The sequence below is a fragment of the Psittacula echo genome (assembly GCF_963264785.1).
Source record: "Psittacula echo genome assembly, chromosome: 2".
Taxonomy (NCBI): Eukaryota; Metazoa; Chordata; class Aves; order Psittaciformes; family Psittacidae; genus Psittacula; species Psittacula echo.
Window position 1 is genome coordinate 7,331,497 of NC_137737.1, and position 20,112 is coordinate 7,351,608.

Sequence of the window (20,112 nt, forward strand, 5' to 3'; positions counted from 1 at the left end):
TTTCCTGTGGGCTCAGAGGTTTGAGATTCCCAAAGGCCTGTCTTACTGGTAAAGACTGAGGTGAAGAAGGTTTTGAGTACCTCAGTGCTTCATTTTCCTTCAGGTCCCCTGCCCCAGTCAGTAGTGGGCTCAATTAATACACTAGTTATTTGTCACTTTGGTGTTTAAGTCACCCTGATGGTGTGTGTGCGTAGGACACTTGACTAGACATACCTGATCAACACTGTGGCTTGTGGAATGCAAACTGGCTTGGAACAGACAGGACTGTTTTCATACGGGGCTAGAGAATGTACCTGGGAGAACTGACCAAACAGTCTGAGTGGTGCAATTCTGGAATCGTTACTCCCTCTGCTATTTGTCTTGCTAGATACTTTCAGCAATCAACATCATGTTGTGAAATAAAATGTTACTACTCAAACAAATAATAACTCTTCTTTATAGTCTATTAAAGAACAGCACTTCTGTCAGTATAAGGACCATCAAAATGTGAGTTGTTTTTTCACTTGCCTTGCACTTTGTTTCCTTTGCTGCAGAATCTCGAAGTTACACAGAAGCCATTAACCACTCTCTGGTGATGTCTGACAGCACTGTGGGCACTAACCCGGCCTTGCTGAGGGCCAACATGCAGATGGATCCCTCCTTTCAGCACTGTTTTGCATCTTCGTGTACTGTTTCAAGTAACAGTCCTATCACAGGGGCAGAAAGGTAGGGAAAGATTCTCCTACCTTACTGTTTAATTCTTATAACTACTTTCCAGCCAAGATGTTATGCTTCCAGAGCATTTGTGCAAGGGCTTTGAGTTTGGTTGTTACGTTTAGTGATGATGTCCACCAGCAGGAGCTCACCACATACGCAGATGTTATTTGTATAGCAGGGATACAGTTAGCTTTGAAGATAAATAGGAATACAAAAATAAATAGGAATTTATAGCTCAGTTACTTCACTCTGTGCTAGTACAAGCTCATACATATTTTCCTGTGTGCTTAACCAGCTCTTCTAATGCTTTACTGAAAAGCAGTTCATGAAATTTCACACTGGAATAAGTTGCAGATGAGAGAGGGAGCAGTCTCGTCACTTCAGTACCTGTGTTTCTAGTCAGTAAATGTCAGAGGATTTGGTTTTGATAGTGAAGAGCTGACTCCCTCCCAACTGCCCAGCAGGCTGCGAGGTTTTATTATTTCATATTTGTATTATGGTAAACACGTAGGCTCTGGACCAGAGCTTGAATAGTACACATTTAGAATACAGTTCTTGTCCCAAGGAGCTTACAGCATAAAATGACAAACAGCAGGAAGCACAGCAAGCAAACAAGGAGTCCCAGGTTACTGTTAGAGGCCTCGGAAGAGTCAGTCATTAGCTACACCCTGTATTTACTTACTAGATGAGGTGTCATGTTACAGCTGTTTAGCCTTCCTTCTCTATCACTCTGCAACAACATTCCTTTGTGGCTAATTATCCTATTCTGGTTCTTGGATCATTGGCTCCTTTTTCACAGTAAGTATTTGGAATGTTGTTGGTTGGTGTGTCAGACTCTCAGTGAGGAGTTCAAGTATGCTGATACCTATTTATCTTTTATTTATCACATCTAATTGATTTCAGGCAGTACTTGGACTGTGCGAGAATGTTTTTGTAATTATGAATTTGAATCATAAGACTGAACAAAGTATGTTAGTGTTTTTGGAGGGAGAGAAGGCAATGTAACATTCATTTATAAGTAGATACGAATTAAAAGCTTATTGGGCAATGGAGTCATTATCAAGTTTACATTCCTACTTCAAGCTTTATCTAGAAAATGTTCCTTTCTAAGCATTTTCTTTCTGCCATTTTTCATTTCATCTAGCAGATAGCTGCAGCTCTGGGTTTTTTTTTTCTTGCAATGATTTCTTCTGTTTTCCTTCTGCTTTGATCTGTTCAAATCTACTGGTATCCATTTCCACAATTCCCTTTTAATGAAAAATCCTTTCTTTTTTAAATGTCTCACGTCACCTCTTTTCCCTTCTTCTTCCACCTACCTTCTCCCCATTCCTCCTGCCCCCCATCAGCATAGCTAGGTGGAGGGTGACATGAGGCAGAAGGTAAAGACCTGCACTTGAAGAAGTGAGTGATCAGGGTGGGGCTGGAATCCCTTGATCCAGCTGCATCACCAGGTCCAACATGTGTCAAAGAGCACCTTCAGGTATTGCTCTGGTGATTCCTTGTTTCAATGATCGCTACTGCAGTATGGATTGTACAGTGACACTTCAAGGGAATGATTTGGCTGTTGGTTTCTTCTTTGGTGTTCAAGTTTTGGCTTTTTTTCCATAGCTCTTCTGCAACAGAACGTCCTTGGCTTGAAAGCAGCCCCAAAGCTTCCCCGTCACTCCAGCTGTCAATGGGAAACAGCAGGCCACCAGGAGGTTACCGTGTGCCCTCAGAATTTTCCAACGCCGTGCAAGATGTCTCCCTCTTGTCTCATTTCCAAAGTCCAGGACTGCAAGTTGTCACCCTGAGCAGCCTGGAGAATTCACCAGCAGAGCCACAGGAAGAACCTGCAGTCAGCAGCAGTGCCCGGGCCTACCTGAGCTACAGTGGGGGCAGCAGGGGCAGTAGCTCTCCACAGGAGGAGAAACAAGCTGCTTTCATAGCCAATACTAACATGTCTCCTAAAACTGGGAGCTCATCAGTGGCAAGTGCTGAGGACAATGGTGTTTTGACAAAAAACTTTATTACAGTGGCCTCTGGACTCAATAGCCAGAACAGTGCAGTCCAGCAGCACCCTGCAGGGAATCTTCATGCTCAACCACCTCTTCCAGAGAAAAAGAGGTCCTCCGAAGGAGACCGTTCCTTTGCCTCTGTGTCCCCTTCTTCAAGTGGCTTCTCTAGCCCCCACAGTGGGAGCACAATCAGCATCCCCTTCCCAAATGTCCTCCCAGATTTCTCAAAAATGTTAAGCACTTCACCAGTGCCAGGTAGGTTTGTGCGTCGTAGAAATGCACATTGCATTAGGTTTTATCTGAGTCTAAAAAAAGCACTTTGAGGATTTTAGAAGTGGGGATGGGGAGCAATGAAACGAAAATGGCACAGAGGACTTGAGTGTTTGCAGCAAGTGGCACCAGCTCAGTGAGTTTGGATGGATTTCTCAAAAAGCAAGGCTGCAGAATTCTTTCTGCACTTCCCTAGATGTCAGCCAAGGGCAGCCTGCCTTTTGAACTGCCAAACTACAAGCAAGCAGTGTGGAGTCCAACTTCTTTCCGTAAGGGCTGGCTTCTTTGCACCCTTCTAGGCCTGTGTCAGCATAGTTAAAAATGTAGATGTGTATTCACATTGAGAAGTTTGCATTTAATACGGCTTTACAAATGGAAGAGTTTTTAATATTTTATGGGGTTTACAAAATGAAACTTCCAAGAATGCTTTCAGAATCTTAGTGTACAGTGACACTGTGATATTTGTTGGGTCTAAACCAGTTCAGAGTTCTAAATTGTCCTTCTAATCACAGGTGGTTTGAATAATGAAGGTGATTGGAACTTGTAAGAGTAAAAAATGCTTTTATGTTTAAGCAATGTCTTGACCATTTTGTTTCCCTTCTGTTTCACAGAAAACACAACTGATAAACACGTGACTGTAAAATTTGTCCAGGACACATCCAAATTCTGGTATAAGCCAGATATTTCAAGAGAACAAGGTATATCAACTATACACATTCTGGCACATCCATTCACAGAAAGGCTGGTCAGAGAATTAATTCTCCTTGAGTTGTTTTGATGCATACCTGATGTCTAAAAAAATACAAGAAGAAATACAAAGCCCAGAAGAGCCACAGACAGCCTCACTTAATTTCTTTGGTCCAAAGGCTTAATTTAAGAGTGGAGGGCAGTCAAGGAGTCTCTAAACAACATTCAGTTGACCAGACAAATTCTTAGCCTAATGGAACGAACTCCAAAGTAATCTAAATTTTTGGTGGTAGCTGCTGCAAATGTGCTTCACTGGAAAGCTCCAGGTTTTGGAGTGGCAGATTATGTGTGAGGGAACTGCTCTCAGAAACGTTTTGAGTACAAGTGTGCTGCCCTGGTATGATCTCAGCCATGCGTGTTTCTGTGCACAGATAATAGGTTGAAAGATGCTAAATACCAGAGAAGAATTAATTATCCAGAAGTCACCATAAAGACATCCTCATCTACCAGTCATTCTGTAGCCTGAATTTCACTGCCAGCTGCAAGTGAATTATTTCTTGAAGGTCACAAAATAACACCCCCATGCAACATGTACAGATATAGTACATCTATATGTAGATGTATTACTGAATGACATAAAGCTGTAACTATATATGTGAGAATATATACATACCAACTTACACCTCATCCATGCAACAGTGTGTAAGTAAAGCATGCTGGGTGCTTTGCAAATGCAATTGGTCTGGACCTTGTGTCTGTATTGTAATACTCAGCTATACTGAATTCTATTTAATGAGTTATAGCAGGATTTCAACTGGGATTCTTAAAATGTGGTTGTCAGAAAGTAAAAATAACAAATTAGTTCCGCATTGGGAAGGGAGTCCATGCTAAACCAAAATAGCGTGAGCTTCAGCTACTGGCAAATAATGAATTGCTCTGTCTATTTCATAGTTTCTCAAGCGGTGAGGATGCCTCTTGCAGCGCAGTGGTGAATTTGAGTTGAGGGTAATAAAGGTTGTAGAAAACGGATTATTAATTTGTCTTTAGATGATGTTTTTTGGTCCTTTAACTCCAGTCCCCTTCCCTGTGTCTTCTTCCCTGCCCATAATGAGAACTTTAAACGTGCAAAGAAAATGTCCTGACTTGATGTGAGTCCAGAGAGGGGAGTAGATCATAAAGGAATATTAAACCTAGCTGCTTGAACATGTGATAAGAGAATCTTCCCAACCTTTCAGTATGCATCTTTTCTCCCTACCAAGTAAAAATCCTTTTAAAAAGTGTTTGAAGATCCTGTTGGTGAGGAGGGGGAGCACTTGTCCTTTTTTTCCATCCTCAATGGACTGCTCATGTGCCAAATGATTACTGTCCCCTGTAGATTTAGAAGTGTTACATGAGTGCTTCTGAATTGTGGGGTTTTTGCATACTCATCTTCCTCCTCTCAACACATGACAGGTTATTATCCTAGAAGGGTGCTGGAGAGGGCCTCTTCATCAGGGACCGTAGCAATAGGACAAGGGGTGATGGGTTCAAACTGAAACAGGGGAAGTTCAGGTTAGATATAAGGAAGAAGTTCTGCCCTGTGAGGGTGGTGAGGCACTGGCACAGGGTGCCCAGAGAAGTGGTGAATGCTCCATCCCTGGCAGTGTTCAAGGCCAGGTTGGACGGGGCTTGGAGCTACCTGCTCTAGTGGAAGGTGTCCCTGCTTATGGCAGGAGGTTGGAACTGGATGATCTTTACGGCCCTTTCCAGCCCAAACCAGTTTGTGATTCCGTGATTGTGAAAGTGGTTTTCTTCACCATCTGACAGCTAATAGAAGAGAATATAAATCTCTTCAACAGGAGAAATGGTTATGTCTGCATTTTCCTGATTTTCTGTTCCTACTCTTTTTCATGGCAAAAAATAAAGTGTGTGTGTGTTTACAATGTAATCATTGCTCAGGCCTTGCAAAAACATGGCTTCATGCCCCATGTGCAGAATTTCCATGTTCTCTGTATACAGTTAAAAGACTCCAGGGTCAAATCTGGGCTTTTTCCAAGGTATCTGTGAAGGCTTCCTGATCATTAGAATCTCTGGAAACAAGCAAGTATTTCCAAAATGTTTAAGGGGGAAAAAACTAAGGCAAAATACTGATGTTATATTTAGACGAAATTAACGTCAATTATTAGATGAACCTTTTGAGTTTAAGGTTTTGGGACTGCTTGATTTCAAAGTCTGCAGCAGACTCATGCAAAGCAGGAGCAGTTTCCCTGCAAATGGTTCCTCTTGGGGAGAACTTAATTTCCCACTTCCAGCAGAGCTCACAGAATACAGATGTCAAATATTTCAATGCTTTGACAGTCAAAGAGTAAACACTGTCTTACATTTCCCTTGTTTCAAAAGTAGTAAGGGAGTGAGACTGCTTAGTAGGAACAGATACTCAGTGGTGGATGAAAACAGATCTGCTCTGTATGGTGAAGCTTCATAGGGAAATCAAAACAGTGCTGTGTAGTCAGCCTGGGAATGAGAGTGTGCTGTCTGTCATGCTTCTAACAAGTTGACAAAATATAAGCAGGAATCAACTTGCTCTTGCACTGGTTGTAAGAATCCTGGTGGGACCTGCATGTCCTTCTCAGTTTAAAAATGAGTCAGGATCTATACTTCAAACGTCTCGAAATAAGCATCTATGAGATTTGCACAAGATGTTTCCACTCATATCCCCCAAATATACTTGACTGTATTATCTTCTGCAGCAGTGGGGGCAGAGAAAAGGTTCTTACTTCCCTTAGTCTGCTATTAATTACAGATTTTGACTTCTGTACTTCTGGGGTATGTGCATTGTTCTGGAACTGTTTTTCTCTCTCTTTCCTGGAATCCCTGCAGCCATTGCTGTTCTCAAGGACAAGGAACCTGGCTCATTCATTGTTCGAGACAGTCATTCCTTCCGGGGAGCCTATGGACTAGCAATGAAAGTTGCTACACCACCTCCTTCTGTGCTGCAGTTAAACAAGAAAGGTACTCCATGCCCTTCTATCTATTATTTAACAAGCCTTACATCCTAGGAAGTTCTTACAGGGTGACAACCTAGAGGAATCTCCCCTCTTCTAGTAAATGCAACTTGAATTACAGGCTCCCTTTGGTACCTTGTTAAATGAGATTGGATAAACTGTCTGTTGTACTTTGTAGTTTCACCGTGGCTTGTAAATGTATGTTCACTATAGCTGTGCATGTATTGTGCCTTAGCAACCTGATAGAAAACCATGGGTCCTCCCAGGCAATCAGAAATCTGCCTTTGATCCACATACCACCCTGTGAAGCTTTAGCTTGGCTGGAAAGTTGAATATTTTTGGCCCTAAGGTTTTGTTTTGAGACAGTTCTACATTAGATATAAATCTGAGGAGGTTCCCTAAGTAAAGATGATAGTTCTTTAAAAGGAGTGATTAAATACACCTGCTCTGCCAGCTCCAGTGCCTCCATGTATAACTTGTGCCTGATAGTTGTGAAAGCTAAAATGAGGAAAACATACAGAAAGCAAGTTATTTCAAGTTCTGTACACTTAATCTGGTATATTGAGACAATTTCTAACACAAATTTGCCATGTAATCCTTCATTTTATTGCCAAGAAGCATCAGGAGAACCACTGCAGTGTCTTACTTAATGAAGTGTTGTGGCTTAAACCACGACAGGAGTGCACAGGGGCAGTGATGGCAACAAGGATGTAAATGGAGAGCGGATTTAGGTGATTTTAGTAGTAATTTTTTCCATCATCAGACCCATGAATTCCAGAACACATGAAAGTACCAACTCTACTCGTCTTAAAGAGCCAGTTTGTGTTAGTTGTGCCACAGACAAGTAGTAGTAAGAGAAAACTTAGCTGAGATTGTAGTGTTCTTCCACTTCTCACTGAGTGATGTTTAACTCTTTTGATTCCCACTGTTTCATCCTAGAAGGCACAAATCTGTTCAGTTTCCTGCAGATTTTCTTGTTCCAGGCTTCCCCTTTTCACATACCCCTGTAGTCATTCAGTTTTAATATTCTGGGAGCATAACAGCAAACAGTAAGCTGTTTGAAAAGGTGGGCTCTGCAGTATTTGCTTGCTTGGAAGTTTCTGCTGTCCAGATTAATGTCTTCTGTATTAGCTTGAAAGTCAGCCCTTGAAGTCCTGTGTTTCCTGGACTGTGGCTGATAGAGTTAAAAGGAGCTTTTGTGTGTTGTTGCTCTTTTGTTAAGGTTTGAATGGTTGGGTAACTTTGTCCCATCGCTATGAAATAACCCTTAAATTGCTTGGAGACAGAATCAGTTTGTAGTCGGGTGTGAAATACTGTGAATCAGCCTTTCAGGAAGTAATGAAGTTTTCTTATTTATATGTGTGCATATGTATGTTTAAAAGAATATTAAAGCTAAAGGGAATTTTTCTGTGTCTCTTGGACTTTGAACCTCCTCATTACATCGAACTTAAGCTTTTTGATTCGTCTAGGACAATAAACCAGAGAGAAAAACTTCAAAAACCTGATGAAACCTGAGAATTTCATGTAATTGGTTTCAGGAGCAAAGATTTAGTGTAAAATTGCAAACACTTTAAAACTTCACTGAGAGACTTGGCATCATTACCTTGGTGTAGCTCAATTGTCTGTTGCTTTAAACTGGAAGAGTTGTGTGAGCAAAACCATCGCTAGAAATCTGAGTGTTTTGTCGCATACATTGCATACAAGTTCTTCCAGTGGTTAGAAATTCTGCACAGAATTCTGATGCAAATTTCTAACCATTAGATCTCCAAATTTCTGTTCCTATCTGTATTTGGGACCCTTTTTGGAAACCAGTGTGTATTTGGCTCTCACTCATGGTTACAAAACCTTTTCCTCTGGTTGTCTAAAGTGAGCTATTTGCTTGTTTGTTTTTTGCAAAATGGCCTTTTTACTACAGCTTGTAACCTTGCAGGTCAAATGTATTCTTTGCATGTTGTATATAAAACATTTGGTGGTAATGTGGAAAACTGCTTCACAAAGACCTGCTAATTTGTGAGGCTGTTGTCTCTTCATTGCTTCTCTTCATGAGCCTTCTTTTCTTTTTTCCACACAGTTGGAGATTTGTCAAATGAACTTGTAAGGCATTTTCTGATTGAATGCACTCACAAGGGGGTGCGCTTGAAAGGATGCCCAAATGAACCATATTTTGGTAAGTACAGTACATCACAGGGATGCAGAAAATGGAAACAGTTTGCATTTGCCAGAGCTGTTTTATTGACTTGGATTGAGAGCAAATGAGAGAATACTCATTTCTCATCAGTCCTGATGGTTTCTGTAGGGATGCATTCTGAGGTCAGAGGAGCCTTGTACATGTTTACCTTAAGTATATGTGTAAGCTTGTCTACTGCTACCAACGCAGCTGCAGACAGTTGAGCTAGATGACTGTTACGGGTCTCACTGATTCAGGACCTTCACCTTAATTTGACCAGTGCTGTATGTATGCTGTGTATTAGCTGGCTAAAATGACATCAGAGTGGGACAAAGGATGTTATGCTGTGTCAGCCTACCTAATGTAGCATGATGAAAGCACACTACCTGTTGTGGCAAACAGCCAAACATCTACCTAGCTGCTCACTCACTTGCCCTCCTCAGTGAGGCAGGAGGGGAAAATACAATGAGAAAGCTCATGGGTTGAGATAAAGACAAGGAGGTTTCTAACCAGTTACTACTACGGGAGAGAGAGACTGAAGCTGGGGGAAATTATTTTTTTACCAGTTAAAATCTATATTCAAGTACTGAGAAAAAAAACATTAAAGTAACACTTCTGTTTCCCCTTTTCCCAAGCTCAACTTCACTCTTCCCCACAGACTCCTTACCCCCCACCGCAGGCAGTGCAGGAGGGATGAGGGGTGTATGGTCATTACAGAACAGTTCCTCTCTGCTGCTCCCTGTCCTCCCACTTTTTCCTTGTTGAGGTTTTAGAACCTTCATTTTTTGGGTTCTAAAAATGAGGCTGGTTTAGGTTGAACCTAAAATTGAACTTTCCTCAAGTGCATAATTATAATATTCAATGTTTATTGGTAAACAGGATCTAAGGATGGCTTTTTGTATAAGTAGGCTGATGAATATCACGCCTTCATCTGACTTCTTATAGTCTTATAGACTTCTTAAAGGCATGCTAATGTCAAAGATGACTAATGTATAATTATTTTAAGTCAAGTCCAAATGACAAAAGGGCCTTTGAAAAGAATAATTTCTCTAGACCATCTTTGATGCTTTCAGAAGCACAAAATAGGTGTGTGTAGACAAAGCACTATGCGGTGGAGACTAGGTGGCTCAGAGGCAGAACTCCTTTTTCTCTGCCTCACATAGCTTTGACCCTTGTGCTCTTACCATCTTCATAAAATTCTACGACATTTAATGTAGCTGAAGTTAAGAGCGTTGAAAGGAATTTACTGACTTGAATGTTACTTTTTTTATTGTCATTTTTGTGCTTTCTCCATTTAAAGCAGAGGCTAGGATTTAAGCAGGGAAAAGGGGGCATATGATTGTGATTAGTGAGTTCAAGTACATCCAAGTGGGAAAGTGTTGGGAAGCATGAATACATTAAAGTTGACTGAAGAAGGTTTTGGTTTAGATGCCAAGAGAATATTTTTTAAAGGGCAGGGGGGAAGGCCCCCTGATCTATAAAATACTTGAGAGCCAACATTAACTGTTCAGCATTCTTGTTGTCTGCCAAGTTAACTGTGCATGTCTTGTTACTCTTCTGACCACAGGGAGTTTGACAGCTCTGGTGTATCAGCATTCCATCACCCCACTGGCATTGCCCTGCAAGCTCCTCATCCCAGACAGAGGTAAGCTTGTTAAAGTACAGAAGAGATACACCCAGGCAAGCTCTGCTTCAAAGTGCCAGTGTCTGAAGGCAGGTGAAGATGTCACAAGCTGAGATCTAATAAGCAAGACTGCAGAGGGAAGGAAGCTGTGTTTTGAAAGTGGTTTTTCAATACTGCTGATGGCTCTTACCCAAGGTGTAGCTGTGAGCAGACTTGTACTGTGATATTCCAGTTACAAACACACATGTCATGGAAATCCACACAGTAAATCTGCCATGCAGGAAGACAAATGTACTTCTCAGACATGAAATTACACCTGTGTAAGGTTAGATGTAGCCACTCATTCAGGTCTGGGTAACAGAAGGAAAGGCAAGTAGGTAAAGAAAAGAAAGTATCCTGAGCATGACACTGGCAGGGAGGCAGCAGCAGCTTACATAGGTCCAAATATTGTTTAAGTAAATGATCAAAAAGCCTGTGTTAAATCATGGGACTGTAATTCTGATTCTGGTTATGGTAATTTTTTAAACCACTCCTAAGACAACAGCAAAATGTAGTTCTGGCTTTCCCCTAATTCAGTTGTCTGTTACTCTCCCACATGAAGTTAACACCACATGTATTATTGAAATGTTAAACATTCTTGCGGTTTTCTACTGAACTCTGTATGCGTTTGTTAAAGGCCATATGTCAGTGTTCAAACATAGCATTGGAATTATGCAAATACATTAATGAAACCATTTTAGCACAAAAACATGATATGGTAGATGTGACCAGAGATCTCTTTATATGGCAAAGCAGCGTGGTAGGTGGGCTTGTTCTCCTTATCCTGCTCACCTAAAATGGAAAGCTCCTTCATTCTGGCAGAAGTGCAGGACTGAAACATTTGCCTTGTCCTGAATAAACATTATCAGAGTGAATTTTTATTGTGGATTTATTTTTTAATCCAGTTTGATCACACACTTCAGGATGATATCTGGACATGGTGTGTGGAGTAGTTAAAGCATATGGCTAACTGAACATGTTAATACTGTCACATACCCTATTACTGCTTTCTTCCTCACTTGAATGGATTCAAAGACAGCATGCATCATGTTAAATGTAGCAGTGAGATCTTTTTACATGCATATATGTCACTGAAAGAGCATACTGATGGACAGTTTTCTCACTGATTTTAATTGGGAGGCAAACATTCCACTGCCGTCTTAATAGTTCAGATGTTTGTTTTCTACATGAGTACGAAGAAGAGAGGATTATGTTGTCATGTTCTGAATCAAAAGACAATTGATTTCATTGTAGAAACACAATTTCTTTATGCCTAAATTAGTGTAAATTATACAGAATAAATGAGATAATGAAAACTGCACTGTTTAAAATGAGGGTTATAATAAGGGAATAGAGCTATTAGTATTGTTTTAATGTGGTGGTGTGTGTGTCCCTTATGCTATGTAGTTATGTCTTACTGTCAGGAAGCAGAGGTTGAGCATCCCTCCTGCCATGCTGGAAGCAAAAAAAAAAGTGATGCAGCACAAAAGCCACATGAATGACTGTAGTTGCAGTTATAAGATTATTTCAGAGTTCTGGCCAAGACTTGGCCAGTGGGTGAGATGACAATTCTAAAAGCTGAATTCATACTTGTCTGAGTGCATTGATCTGTCAGTTCAAGTCCAAAGAAGACATGGACTATGTTTTCTGTTTGCAGATCCCTTGGAGGAGACAGCAGAAACTTCTCCACAGACTGCTGCAAACTCGGCAGCGGAGCTTCTTAAACAGGGTGCAGGTCTGTTAAACCTTTTCCTTGCATTTGACTGGCACCAAATTTTGTGTCTTACAGCCTGGGAGAAGCTGAAGCTTAGACTAGACTGGAGGATGTTTAAAGGGAGCAGTTGAATTTAGACTGCTGTGTAGAAGTGTAAAGGGCATTGTAAGGATATATACCAAATTCTTTTTGGTTTCTGCAACCAGGTCCTAAACTCTACAACCCTGTATTTGCTTTCCAGTCACGCCTCCCATGGGAATCTGAAGTACACATAGATTGGCTCAAGCACAGCAATTTTTAAGCGGCCACATTGCTTTCATAACTGATGAACTTAGAGAAGGTATTTTCAACCTGTGGTTGCAGAGGTTCATGAACTATGTCTGAGGTCTGCAAAGGGCAACTAAAGAATGTGTTCAGTAGCAGTCATAACACACTGTTGCTGGACATGGTGCTCTGAGTACCCCCTTATAATCTTAAAGCTGTCCTTAGTAGAAATGCAGCCACTGTGTTACTCCCCTATATAGTGTGCAGAGGATCCTGTCCATGCCTTCCCATGCTCCCTGGTTTTCGGTCTGCTATAAGTTCTCCCCAGGATCTGTCTGTCCACCAGATTAGTCCCATTAGAGCAGGAGAACAGACTGCATTTGACACACTCCATGCCTTTATGAGAATGCTACCTCCTTGCCCCCACCCAGTTCAGGGCATTTCTGAAGGGGGCAGTTGCCAAGCTGAGCTGCTCTGGAGAGTGTTGCTCCTTGCTTGTGCAGCAGTCTGCTTTGATCTGAGTACCCCTTCAAGTGCTGTAATCAAGCAGGCATGTGTGGCTGAGACAGTGGGAAGCCTTTGTGAGGCTGTGCCAGGAGTGAGCACACACTGGCCTTGGCCTTTCTATCTACTGGTGTTGACAGGTTTGTTGTGGCCAAGAGGGGAAAAGAAAAAAGGAGAACTCATTTTTGTAGAACTTTCCCTCTTCCAAACCTGCCTGGACACATTCCTGTGTGACCTGCTCTAGGTGGCCCTGCCTTGCCAGGGGGCTGGAGCAGGTGATCTCCAGAGGTCCCTTCCAACCTTGGCAATTCTGTGACTTGGTGAAAACCCAGCAAAAGAGGCATGTGTTGTCTTTTGAGAAATGTTGGGTTCTCCTTGCTCAGGCAATGCTTTTCAAACAAAAAGAAAGAATCCTTGCTTCATCTGGAGCAGTAGGCAGGTAACTCCTTATGGCAGTTATCACTTCATGAGTCATTTGGGAAACTTAGTAAGTTTGAGTTTTAGTTGCTGGTGGTTTTGTTTTTAGACAGGGGTTTGGGACCTGAATAGATGAATTAGCTAGGAGAGATGCTCAGAGGGGTTTTTGCCTTGATACATCATTTCCCACTGATTTTCCATGTTTCAGAGGTCCTTCTCCAGTCATAGAGACATTCTAGTTGTGCAATTCAGTACTGAAATGCAGACCCAAACCATAAATTGTTTCTTTTCCAACTCTCTGAGCTGTGTGGGCGCCTGTAGTTTAGCCAAAGCAGATTCACTTTTCCCCTGCCCTGCTTTACAAGCAAACAAATTAAGATGTATTTTCCTGAAGGATCACTTTTTATCTGTCTGAAAAAACCTAATGAGCATTTCCAGTCATTATCTGAATACAGAAGCTGACTGGAAATCCTTTGTCTTCTAGAGAGTGACAACTGAAGACTAGAAACTATACAGATTAAGTGGCTTTTCCCTAGAACAGATCTTGCTTTATTAACAGCAAAATTTTCTGACCCAAATAAATCCCAGTGCTTCATACCTGTTCCCACTGTTACAGTCAAGGGACTAAGCATTCGAAACAAGGCACATTCCCAGTCTGACAGCAGCAGGGGCTACTTGAAATGGCCACATTGCGTAGCTATTGGGAGTGGCAGGGATGTGACTGCAAAATGCCACCTGTGGAAACTGAGAGCAGCAACATTGCAGGGAAGCTGCACTGCATGAAAGACACATGTATTCCTTTTGCTTTAGCCTTGAGTATGGTTTCTGTGGGATTGCTGTCATTAGATACTCCATCTAACGTTCCCCATGGTCTTAATTAAGAAATCTTCCAGCCTTTCTTGTTACCTGTCCTTTCCTGTAATCTCCTTCTTAAGCTGACACTTTCCAGTACTTCTGAAACAGGTTCCACTTACTGGGTTTTGTGCTACAGAAGTAAAGAAAGACACAGTATTTGGTGACATGTTTTGAACTGTCACATTGAGGGCAATTTAGACAAAATGCTTGGCTGATTCATTTAGAAACAAAACTTGAACACATTCTGTTGACACCAATGCAGTGTGTGACAGAAGAGGAAGGGAAGCACTTCATCTGGGTCTCCAAAGTGGAGTGTGACTGAAATAAGGGAAGCTTCCTGTGGTGGGAAGGGCTGAAAGGATAATGAAGAGCTTTAGAGCTATACCAAACATACACAGTAATGATGTGAGAAGAGGAGAGCTTTTGGTTTGGAATGTTATTTACCATTTTGGATAGACGTGACAGAAAGCTGTTCAGCGAGGAAGGCCTCATTGAACTTGCCATTCGTCATCTTAAATCCCTCTCTGCATGAATTGTAATTGAATAGTAATTGATTCAAACAAAGGTTGTTGAAACAATCACACCAATGTGCAAGTACATTTGGGAAATTTGATGCTTTCAAATGAAATAAAATCTCTGGATCCCTTCTTTCACTGACAGACTCCAGAGCTTGAAGTTACTGGGCTGATCATCATGCTGGGATCTAACTCATGCTTATGCAGTCATTAACCGTGCAACTGCTAAGTTGTTTTGAAAGTGCCAATGCCTACCTGTGTATTTTATGTAGCTAGTCATAGGAGAAAGCTTTAGTCAGATTACAGAACAGCCATATGAGAAGAGAAGCTATTAGATTTAATTTAGTCTTTGCTTTCATATTAAGGTTAGCAAGTCAAATTAAACTGCTAAACAGATGAAATGTTAGATGGTAATTTGCATGCATCAGCTGCCAGAGTTGTAACCTCTGTCCTGGATACCTACACAAATATTTTATCAAAACACAAAGTCTGTCAGCACCCATGTTTCACTATGGATGTATTTAATCATGCTTGTTTGTGCTGTAGAGTAAGACAGAGGTTTTCCAAGAGCAAAAAACCTCTTAACCTGCTTGTAAATTTTACTTTATACCAAAGTGTTTAAGTCCCAAAGTATTTAAGCATGTGAATAATTCTATATAATAGTAATTAACACTGTATGATGTTATATGGCACAGTTAGCATATAGTACTGTCTGGTATTATACAGTATTATAGTCTAGTATATAATGCTATATAATATTAATACTTACTTTCCTAGTGTTTGCTGCAGATTCGATATGAGACAGGCCTGTGATCTCCAAAATTTAGTCTTGAACTATGAAGAAAAAATTCTTCCCTGTGAGGGTGCTGAGGCGCTGGCACAGGTTGCCCAGAGAGGCTGTGGCTGCCCCATTCCTGGCAGTGTTCAAGGCCAGCTTGGATAGGGCTTGGAGCAACCTGGTCTAGTGGAAGGTGTCCCTGCCTGTGCAGAGGGCTGGAACTGGATGATCTCAGGGTCCTTTCCAACCCAAACCAGTCTGTGATTCAATGATTGTATGAAGCAAGAGTGGAACATGGTGAGGCACACACAGAAGGTTTGCTGCTGGTCTTCCCTGTTTGCTTTACAAAGGTGGAAAGTTTACATGTTGTTTGGTTTTGTTCAAAAGACACCTGTTTGATTGCTGCTCGGTAATAACCTCTCAAAGTCTTTCCCCTCTTTCATTACAGCATGTAATGTCTGGTACCTGAACTCGGTGGAGATGGAGTCCCTCACAGGCTACCAGGCAGTACAGAAAGCCTTGAGCCTGACACTGATGCAAGACCCTTCTCCTGTCTCAACCGTTGTCCATTTCAAAGTGTCTGCGCAGGGAATCACGTTGACAGATAATCAAAGAAAGTAAGAGAATATCCAGCATTGTCCCCTACCTGTGTTGGCTGCTGTTGATTTTCCTAGTTACGTTTTGCACTCTCTGTCTCAGAGGATAATAGGATATATTAAGGAATGACAGTGAAGGAGTCAGCTGTCTAAAGGACTGGAGAATGAATGTTTGAAGCTGTGGATGTTACATTCCACATGTCAGCTTTTACATCTGGAAGGTCACTTTGCCATGGCATTTTTTTTCTAATGAATGGTTGTTTCTAATGAAAGGGAAAGTAATGGCTTTGCCAGCATTTGATATTCAGCCTGTTCACTGAAATAGTTTATCTCATGGCATCTTTCACCAATATCAACAGAGTTGGCCTAAGCAGACAGTGTGCATCACTGTGTACTTGAAATAGGGCTTCAGATAGCCTATAAAATACTATGATACAAAGGTAATTTATGTTTACTTTGTACTGAATGCTGTTAAGGCTACCACAAAGTCTTTAGCTTTGATAACTGACAATTACAAAGGAGGGACAATGGGAATTTGTTAATAGGTTAAAAAAAAGAAGTGCCAGACTTCTTAATTCCATGGGGTCTACAAGTGTTTACAGCAGATCAGGGACAAAACCTTACATGATAATGCCTATGAGTGCTTGTATTTTGAAACTTAATATATTCACAAGTTCCAAGAAGTTGCATTTCCCGCAGACACAGTATCTAAATTGACAGGTGTTTTATAAAAAACCCCACATTTCATACTTCTTTTTCTTAGCTTGAGGGGCAGATTTCCTTTGGTTCAAAAACTTGATGCTACTGTTCTAAATATGGATTTATTTGGTTGGAACAGTTCAGGTGGCTTTCAGAGTCACTCATAGATAGCAAAAAGAGTATATTGTCATTGTTAAATTGAGATAAAATGTAGTTTATTTTTCAGATCTGTTTATTATTTAATATTTTAAACATCTTAACTATTCCTAAAACTTGTTTTCTTTCTTTCTACCCAGACTCTTTTTTCGGCGACATTATCCAGTCAACACTGTTATTTTCTGTGCTTTGGATCCTCAGGACAGAAAGTAAGGAAGACAAGCAGTGTTTCTAATGTGCTGTTTATATTGTTGATCTAAAAGAAAAAAAATAACATAGGTTTCATTTTTATTTCACTTTTTGTTTTCTTTACTGTTTCCTACGTGGACAACCAGATGGATGAAAGATGGCCTTTCTGCAAAGTAAGTGGGCGCCTGTCTGAGTCTCTTTTAACTGAATGTTTTAGGATTATCAGTTTCTCAGTGTTCTACATTATCCTTGTCAGAGATGTAGAAGGGAAAGCAGCTGTTCTGAGACAAAAATCTCTCTGCCCACTGTAATTATAACTATTTTATATTTATTATAAATTTATAATTATAATTATAAACTAATTTATAATTATAAACTATTATAATTATAAAAATAACTAAAGTTACTTCATCTGCACCTCTGCAAGTCAGGGCCTAATTATGTGATGGTGGGATGTCTGGAGCCAGAGTTAGTGTGGTTTATTAAGGCTGCAGGTCTATGATTTGACTAAAGTTTCAGAAATGAAAACAGCCACTTGCTACTCAGTCTTGTGTTCCATTTCTCCAGCAACGCTAACACAAGCTTACTTGTCCCACTCAGACTGATAGCTCTAAAAAAGAAAACCCCTCACACAGCAGATAGATAAAAACACTCCCAGCAGTACTAGTGTGTGGCATAAATATATACTTACCAGTGGATTGCAAAGCGCTTTCCATTGAAGGCAAGCATCATTGTTCCCCCCTTACCAAAAGAAAACCCCTAAACAGGGAGAGCTTAGGACTGGCTTCTGGAAAAGAACAGAAATAGATTGCTTAAGTCCTATTTCCAGTACTCTGTCTGCTGAGATCCATGGCCTTCAAACCCACTTTTTAGGCCATTCTTGATACACCGCACCAAATACCTCCCAAGGTAGGTAAAAGAACAGCAGTACTGAATCAGATTAAGTATGTTCCCCAGGATCAGCAGCATGTCTCTGACGTCAGACAGTGCGGGATCCAACACAGAGAAGAAGGAAGGGGACAGTCTCTTTAGCTGATTGTGGCTGTCCTGAGTCACTTAGGAGCTCCTGAGTTGGCGGCTGCACCTGAACCACTGTGTTTAGCAGTCACCCAGGACCTTGTTGATCAGAAGAGATGAAAGTCTTATTTGTGCTTTTGGCTTGTACAGTATCGTTTCTGCTTTATGAAACGAGGCAATGCCTGTCTGTCTGTTGCCCTTGCAGAGTATTTGGGTTCGTTGCCCGGAAGCAAGGCAGTGCCACGGACAACATATGCCACCTATTTGCAGAGCATGATCCAGAGCAACCTGCCAGTGCCATTGTGAACTTTGTATCAAAGGTCATGATCGGATCCCAGAAGAAGATCTGATGCCTTCACATCCTTGACTCAGAGCTCTTCACTGATTCCACTGAAGGAAAGCACTGTGAGAGAGGGAGAAAGTGTATTCAGCAGCAACGCCTGACCCTTGTCATTCCTGAGAAGGAAAGCAGAGGACGGTCTAGCTGCATTCTGTCACAAGAGCCTTGTGTTTGCCTATTCTTTGAAGATGCCTCTAACTTAACAAAGCATTATTTCTTTGTTTTTGTATCAAAGGACAAAACAAAACAAGGTGGGTGCCACCCAAACCTGTGAGGCCCAAACCTGAATGAAGCATAAATGAAAACTTTTCTCCTGAAGGGTTTCTGATATATTTTCACATGCTGTTTCTCACCATCTATTGGAGCAGAAATACTCACTAGGCTGTGCTACTTCTTTTGTGCAGAAAATGTTTTGTATAACCTCCAAAGACACTTGCCATAGTTGCATCAATGGTAGCTGTAGGCCTTGCAAACATGCTCTTAAGGGAATGATGGTCTGAGGAAGACTATTTGTTCTTCCCTTCATCCTTATGTGATCAGTGATGGGAACTGAATGGAGAAAGGGGAAGATGTACGTGAAGAGAAGGTTTGTGCAAGTTGATTTCTGATCAGGAGCGGAAATGTGGAGCATTCAGGGAGGTTGCTCTGTGTTAAGAGGGCTGGGCTGGTTTAGTTGGAAAAATTAGAAATAGGGGAGAGGTGGCAGAAAAAAGTTGTTTGGAAATTTGTAATTGGGGGGTTTGTATTATTTTTTTATACAGAGAACTAAGCAGGGAAGATTCTGTATTATAATAACTACAGGATAAAAATGAGGGAAAAGAAGAAAACTTTATAATTTATACATTTTTTAACCTTTGCCAGATTATTTATAGTAGATCTCAGAGCTTGGTATGTCATAGAGATACTCTTAAACTAGGCCATTGTTGGGCTTTGCCTCTTTAGCTGTATTTTGCATAAGCAGAAGTATTTATAGCCTGTGCCTTGCTAAATAGAGTCGCATAGTTTGACTTTTGTCTTAACAGTGATAAGCTACTTCCCATTTCCTGTCTCTGCAGTACTGTTTTGGTAGTAATATTTGTTCCCCTACCTAATATGTAATTCTATTTGTGGATTCTTCCAGCCCCATTTTTATTGGAGTTTTGTGGATTTTTTTGCCTTTTTTTCCCCTTTGATCTTTAGGAACTATTTTTGGTTTATAAAATCTTTTTTAAGAATTCCTTGAGTTTGGAAATCTAAAAGGGAATGGAATATATTTTGATACTCTGTCCCACTTCTTGAGAGCATTTATGTAATGATTTCTACGACTATCACACTTGCACAGATCTCTGTATGTGTACATTGGTATTTTAAATGCATAACAAAGTGCTGGTTACCTTTACAGAAAGCTGATAAGGTAGATTACAGTGGAAAACTTCACGAGGAGAGCAAGCCACTGAAGTCTACTCTGGAACTCCCATTCACTTCAAAAAGAGCAGTACTAGACCCCTGTATCACAACTGATGGTAATAAAACAGCTTCACTTGTGTCAGTGCTGAAAAGCTTCATTGCCTCTATTTGATGTGTGGCTGTCAACATCATAGCAGTAAACTGAAAAACAAAATGAC

The 20,112-nt window shown here is 40.9% G+C and overlaps 1 protein-coding gene across 1 annotated transcript in view; it reads left to right on the forward strand.

Moving 5' to 3' along the window:
- TNS3 (tensin 3) overlaps positions 1–18,518 on the forward strand; it is a gene marked incomplete at both ends in the record, with an annotated part of 195,689 nt that extends 177,171 nt beyond the window's left edge. Inside the window, 11 exons of the mRNA XM_080611182.1 lie at positions 534–705; positions 2,305–2,948; positions 3,575–3,661; positions 6,510–6,641; positions 8,706–8,801; positions 10,369–10,446; positions 12,122–12,199; positions 15,960–16,128; positions 17,103–17,171; positions 17,298–17,324; positions 18,374–18,518. Of these exons, the coding sequence (XP_080467308.1) occupies positions 534–705; positions 2,305–2,948; positions 3,575–3,661; positions 6,510–6,641; positions 8,706–8,801; positions 10,369–10,446; positions 12,122–12,199; positions 15,960–16,128; positions 17,103–17,171; positions 17,298–17,324; positions 18,374–18,518 (1,697 nt within the window). The remainder of the gene's footprint in view (positions 1–533; positions 706–2,304; positions 2,949–3,574; positions 3,662–6,509; positions 6,642–8,705; positions 8,802–10,368; positions 10,447–12,121; positions 12,200–15,959; positions 16,129–17,102; positions 17,172–17,297; positions 17,325–18,373) is intronic.
- Positions 18,519–20,112: the final 1,594 nt, after the last annotated feature.